At 48.4% G+C, this 6,065-nt stretch overlaps 1 protein-coding gene across 1 annotated transcript; it reads left to right on the forward strand.

Moving 5' to 3' along the window:
* Positions 1–1,013: 1,013 nt before the first annotated feature.
* egr1 (early growth response 1) lies at positions 1,014–5,494 on the forward strand. Its single transcript, XM_062524366.1, has 2 exons — positions 1,014–1,757; positions 2,701–5,494. The coding sequence occupies exons 1-2, from the start codon at positions 1,550–1,552 to the stop codon at positions 4,098–4,100; spliced, it is 1,608 nt and encodes a 535-aa protein (XP_062380350.1). The 5' UTR covers positions 1,014–1,549; the 3' UTR covers positions 4,101–5,494.
* The last annotated feature ends 571 nt before the right edge of the window (positions 5,495–6,065 follow it).

A 6,065-nucleotide genomic window follows, 5' to 3' on the forward strand; every position in this document is an offset into this window, starting at 1 on the left:
CAATGTTATTATCAAGCCTCTCTTCTGAACTGAGTTGACAGTCAGAGAGAGGAATGGATTAGGCTATACCATGCATCGCGTGAGAGATCACTGGAGTCATTTCTGTTATTCTGTTACATTTACTACATTATGTTACAATAGGACAATAATATATACATATATGTCTGATGCATGAGGCGATTGTTTATTTCCATAAGCGCTATAACTCTGTCCACGCCTTTGAACAGTAATAACTATATTTCGCCCCGAGAATGCATCCTTAAACTTGTAGATTATATGAACGCATGCAAGTTAGATTAGAAAGCGTTGTGCAGGCCTCGTACTTGGTTTATTCACGTTATTATTATTATTAGAATTATTATAATAATAATTATAATTATCATTATTATTATTATTGCAGATGTGGTCGATGCCATTGTTGTAATTAGATTGTGTATTATAGACCCAAAAACTTCTCTAATATATTTGCCTGAGAGGGTAAGGCTCAGTAATTGTGCTGACATTAGTTATTGTGCGCAGTGCTGGACTTCAATTGCACTCTACCCTGTCTTTCGCTGCCAAGCGGCGATCAGTGCTACATCAGGAAACTCCAAATAAGGGCAGGGAAGTGGAAACCCACCGGAATCAGTCCTTATGTAGTCACGACCTTATAAGGGATGGCGGAGTCGGGTCTTCCGGCCAGGGCTATGCTAGCACAGAGACGGGAAATCCGAATGTTAACTGCAGGCACTGAGGCGAATAGCGAGAATTTGCCCCTGTTTCTCCGAGGAAATAGTCCCCGATCATGCATCGATCACTGACCGAGGAGGAACGGTCGCTCTCCCCGCGATTTATTGCACGGACTTAATTTTAAGTCTCTCCAATCTGCTTTTTTCCCTTCAGGCAAACGTCATGTGTCCTCCACTGCAGTGCCTAAATATGGGCTTCCTCCAGTCCATATATGGACATCTACGTCACAGCAAGAGGGTATATAAAGGAGTGGGGATCCTCTCAGTCGAGAAAGAGCCCAGAGAGTCTAACAGACAAACAACGCCAGTGTAGATAGGAGATAGACTGACACTCGCTGCGCTATCTCTATCGCAGAGAAACACATTTTGACACAAAACGTGCAAGTCAAGTCAAAACAAAAAACAGTGACATTCATTTAAAGTAGGGCCGAATTTAATTAGGTCCATGAATTATAACGTTTGATGCTCCTCCGAATTTGATGTTTTTTCATCAATTTCAGGGAATGAGCAAAAAGGACACTTTTGGTTTCTGTCATCTGTTTTGAACAGAAATCTGGATTTTTTCTTCCCTTTTGGACAAAGGACAAACGGGAAACAAATACAGAAGAAGACATCAGCTCACCAAACAGAGCAAGGAGTCTAGCCAGAGAGAAGAAGAAGAAGAAGCAGCAGCAGCATCTTCACGCTTCTCTTCCCAGAGGGACCGCCGGTGATTTCCTCCACCTGTGCGCCTCTCTCTCAGCGCTCACACTTTCACTCGCGTGCGCACACACACGCACAGAGTCTAGAAGACACTCCAGCCTCAGCCCTTTTTTGAAGGAATGGCTGCAGCCAAGACCGAGATGCTTCTGCCCGGCCTCCAGATCTCAGACCCCCTCAACTTCCCCCACTCCCCCATGGATAACTACCCCAAGCTGGAGGAGATGATGCTGCTCAACTCTGCTGGAACCCCCTTCCTCAACGCCTCTGCACCCGAGGGTGCAGCTTTCAGCACTGGGGAGCCAGATCAGTACGACCATATGACAGGAGGTAAGAGCTGAATGTTATATTTTTGAACACATTGCATGAGAAAACTGTACAGTAATCTGGTGACTTGGTAATACAGTCTGATTTTATCTAAATGTTTTGCTTAAGTAAAAATCAAGGGAAAAAGTGAAATATGTTTTTTTTTTTTAATATATTAATAAATGTATAGTGAATAATTAGTTACAGCAGTGGGAAATAGTCAGTGTTTCATTGAAAGCTAGTGGGAGAGGAAGCACATACTGATAAGTCATTATAATGGCATTATTATCGAGACAGCATTTGGCATGAGGCACTGCTTGCTGCAAAGCCACAGAGTGGCTCAATTCAAATCACATTTTTAAAGTAGCTGAATTGCACTTTCAGTAATCAATTGCCTTTGGCGATGTAATGGAATTCAGAAGCTGTGAGAGAGACAGTGAGAGAGGGAGCGTGAGAGAGAAGGAAGGAGAGAGAGAGATGGAGGGAGAGAGGGCGAGAGGGAGAGAAAAAGCATGCATGCAGATGGCTTGGATTGAGCTGGCGTTCCTGTCCCTCTCGGGGGGAAGTTGGAGAGGGTGGGGGGGGGGGGGGGGGGTGTTTGGGGAGCTGAGGAATCGGTGGTGTGCTTTTGGGTGTGTGTATGTGGGGGGGGGGGGGGGGGGGATTTTCCTGTTTTGTGTCAGCACCTGCTGTTTCCATTGACAAGAGTGTGGGACAGCAAGAGTCATGCACATAAGCAGGACCCCCCTCCCCCCCCCCCCCCAGACACACCAACAACCCAGCATTTCTGCAGCTCTGGGGATCTCTGACCAAAAAAAAGAAAAGAAAATGACTTGGTGGTAGTGATGGGGTGTGGGACACACACACACACACACACACACACACACACACACACACACAACCCAAATACAAAGAGAATCTTGTTTCTAAATGGCATGCCCTCTCTGTTTCTGTGCCCCCCCTTCAGACACGCTCTCCGAGATCTCCCTGTCCTGCGAGAAGTCCCTGGCGGAGCAGGGCTACTCCACCCAGCGGCTGCCGCCCATCTCCTACACCGGCCGCTTCACCCTGGAGCCGGCCGTCAGCGGCGCGGCCAGCCTGTGGGGCGAGCCCCTCTTCAGCCTGGTCAGCGGCCTGGCGGGCATCAACGCCTCGTCCAGCATGGCGGCCGTGGTCAGCGCCGCCGCCGCCTCCTCCGCCATCTCTCAGACCACTCCGTCCTCCTCCTCCTCCTCCTCCTCCATCGTCTCCTCCATCGCCTCCTCCCTGGCCTCCTCCGTCTCCTCCGGCCAGGGCGGCGCCACGCTGAGCTGCGCCGTGCACATGAGCGAGCCCAACCCCATCTACTCGGCCGCCCCCACCTACTCCAGCACCAGCCCCGACATCTTCCCCGAGCAGAGCTCCAGCTTCCCCAGCGCCGTGGGCGGCTCGCTCCAGTACCCGCCGCCCGCCTACCCCAACGGCAAGGCCAGCGGGCCCAGCTTCCCGGTGCCCATCATCCCCGACTACCTCTTCCCCCAGCAGCAGAGCGAGATCAGCCTGGTGCCGCCCGACCAGAAGCCCTTCCAGACGCAGCTGGGCCAGCAGCAGCAGCCGTCGCTGACGCCGCTGTCCACCATCAAGGCGTTCGCCACGCAGACCGGCTCGCAGGACCTGAAGAGCGTCTACCAGTCGCAGCTCATCAAGCCCAGCCGCATGCGCAAGTACCCCAACCGGCCGAGCAAGACGCCGCCGCACGAGCGGCCGTACGCCTGCCCGGTGGAGACGTGCGACCGCCGCTTCTCGCGCTCCGACGAGCTGACGCGCCACATCCGCATCCACACGGGCCAGAAGCCCTTCCAGTGCCGCATCTGCATGCGCAACTTCAGCCGCAGCGACCACCTCACCACGCACATCCGCACGCACACCGGCGAGAAGCCCTTCGCCTGCGAGATCTGCGGACGCAAGTTCGCCCGCAGCGACGAGCGCAAGCGCCACACCAAGATCCACCTGCGGCAGAAGGACAAGAAGGCCGACAAGGGCGGCGTGGGCGTGACCTCCGGGGTCGGCATGGGTACCACCATGTCCAGCAGCAGCATCTCCATCCCCTCCCCCGTGTCCAGCTACCCGTCCCCCATCGCCTCCTACCCGTCCCCGGTCTCGTCCTACCCCTCCCCGGTGGCCTCCTGCTACTCCTCGCCCGTGCACACCTCCTACCCCTCGCCCTCCATCGCCACCACGTACCCGACGGGCACCAGCACCTTCCAGACGCAAGTGGCCACCTCCTACCCGTCCTCGATAGCCACCCACATCTACAGCTCTCCCGTCACCACTCCCCTGCCAGACATGCAGTCCACGCTCTCGCCACAGACAGCCGAGATTTGCTAAGAGACATTTTTTAGCTCGTCCTTTTACCCCCCCCCCCCCCCCCCCCACCTCTCTCCTGCCCCAACACTTCCGCAAAAACGTGCAGCTCAGCTAAGACAATTTTACCTGTCTTTGTGTCTAGGGGGAAGGGAGAAGAGAGAGGGAGAGAAAAAGAAAACCATCAAAAAAGACTTGTTATTCCCCTCTGAAAAGCACTTTTTTTCGCTCATTTCCCTTCACAACGAGTTGAGAGAGCGAGAGAGAGACAGAGAAAAAATAGTCAAGGACTTTGACAAAGACAGCAGAAGACTAAAGGGAACTTTTTTTCACTCCCCCCAAATCCCTTCCCTTCAAATAAGGCATAAGAAAAAAACTTTGTAACGATAAAGACGCAAAAGCAAGCTATGGCAGGTCTTTATTTTGTATGACTGTACACAGACACTCACTCAAACATACAAACATAGAAGAGTAAACAGGATTTCATCCTTTGAATCAGATACCTGCAGTCTTCAAGCTCAAGCAAGAAAACAAAGGAGACATTTACAAAAGACTTTGGATAATATACATAAGTTACAGTATATGTATATTGTACAGGTGCCATGTTTCATTACGTTTTATTCATTTTTGGTACCATTGTTGTGAAAAATTATTTGCATATTTGCATTGTATTATTTGAATTGAGCAGGGCCATATTTTATAGAATTCTTTCCGTATTACGTAGTGAAAATGCTGTGATAAGTTCTTGACTTTGTTTGGGAAAAAAAACGCACTTAAGTATTCTGAAGCATGTGTAAGAGTGATGTTAGTTTCTCTTTTTTTGTAAATATCATCCACTGGTACTCTCCTTATCTTTCTGACACGTGACAAGGCAGTCTGTTATCTTGGGGGGTGGGGGGAACACCACAAGGGACTTTGTCTTTCTTTCAGACTCACATTTTCAAGTTTTCGGTGCCTTTTGTGAAGCCTTGCTGGTGTTTCTTGACACAAGTCATGTGCGCGAGTTGATGCATTGCATCTAGCCTTAACGTGGAAGGGATTTTTTTTTTTTTAACAGAATGTAAGTTACATTTCAAGGAACGAAGGGAAAGTATACATGGGCACTGGTTCATTTCTTTCGGATGTAAGCAAAAAAAGAAAACTATAAACTATATTTTTGTATGTGTATATACCTACATCTTCAGGAGTTGGAATGTTGTAGTTACCTACTGAGTAGGCATGGGATTCTTTTGTATGTTTATTTACATGCAATCCATTATTTTGTTGTTATTTTAATTTTGTATTTGTGTTTGTTAAACCAAGTGACTGTTTATGGCTTATAAACACATTGAATGCGCTTAACTGCCAATGGGATATTTGGTGTACAAGATATCCTTCCAGAACTGAAATATAAATAAAATATAAATATATATGTTCAATCCCTGTCATATTTGATTGTTTACTGAAGTGTTTCAAATCTACCATTCCCATTTCTGACCCAATATATTACATTAGACATATTTACATAAAGAATCCTTATAAATATATAATATCACAGACATCCCCACGCAAACATATACAATGAATAATTCAAAGCATTAACCTCTACTACCATCAAGAGGTATACAGTATTCATCCTAAGCACACCCTGCAATCATCCCATCTGCCTAAAAAGCCCACTCTCATTTAATTAGTGTTTATCTAACACACCTGGGTTGTAAACTGTGCTCTAACCTCTTCTTTGACCCCTCATACAGACATAAACAGACTCCCCATTACAATATCTTCTTCCTGATGGACAGTAGTCCAGTCGATGGCTCTTATTGCAATTGCAGATTAAACATACATTCAATCAGGGCAAACCTTATGAAAGAAGGTTAAAGGCTGATACGTTAGTGGGCTTTTTTTGGTGGCATGCGATCCACAGCACAGAGTGATGTCATGCGGTTCTGCGAGAGACAACGTGTGGCAAATAAGCCGGTTCTGAAGCGGGTCAGAGGCAGACGTGAG

The sequence above is a fragment of the Sardina pilchardus genome, chromosome 21 (genome assembly GCF_963854185.1).
Source record: "Sardina pilchardus chromosome 21, fSarPil1.1, whole genome shotgun sequence".
Taxonomy (NCBI): Eukaryota; Metazoa; Chordata; class Actinopteri; order Clupeiformes; family Clupeidae; genus Sardina; species Sardina pilchardus.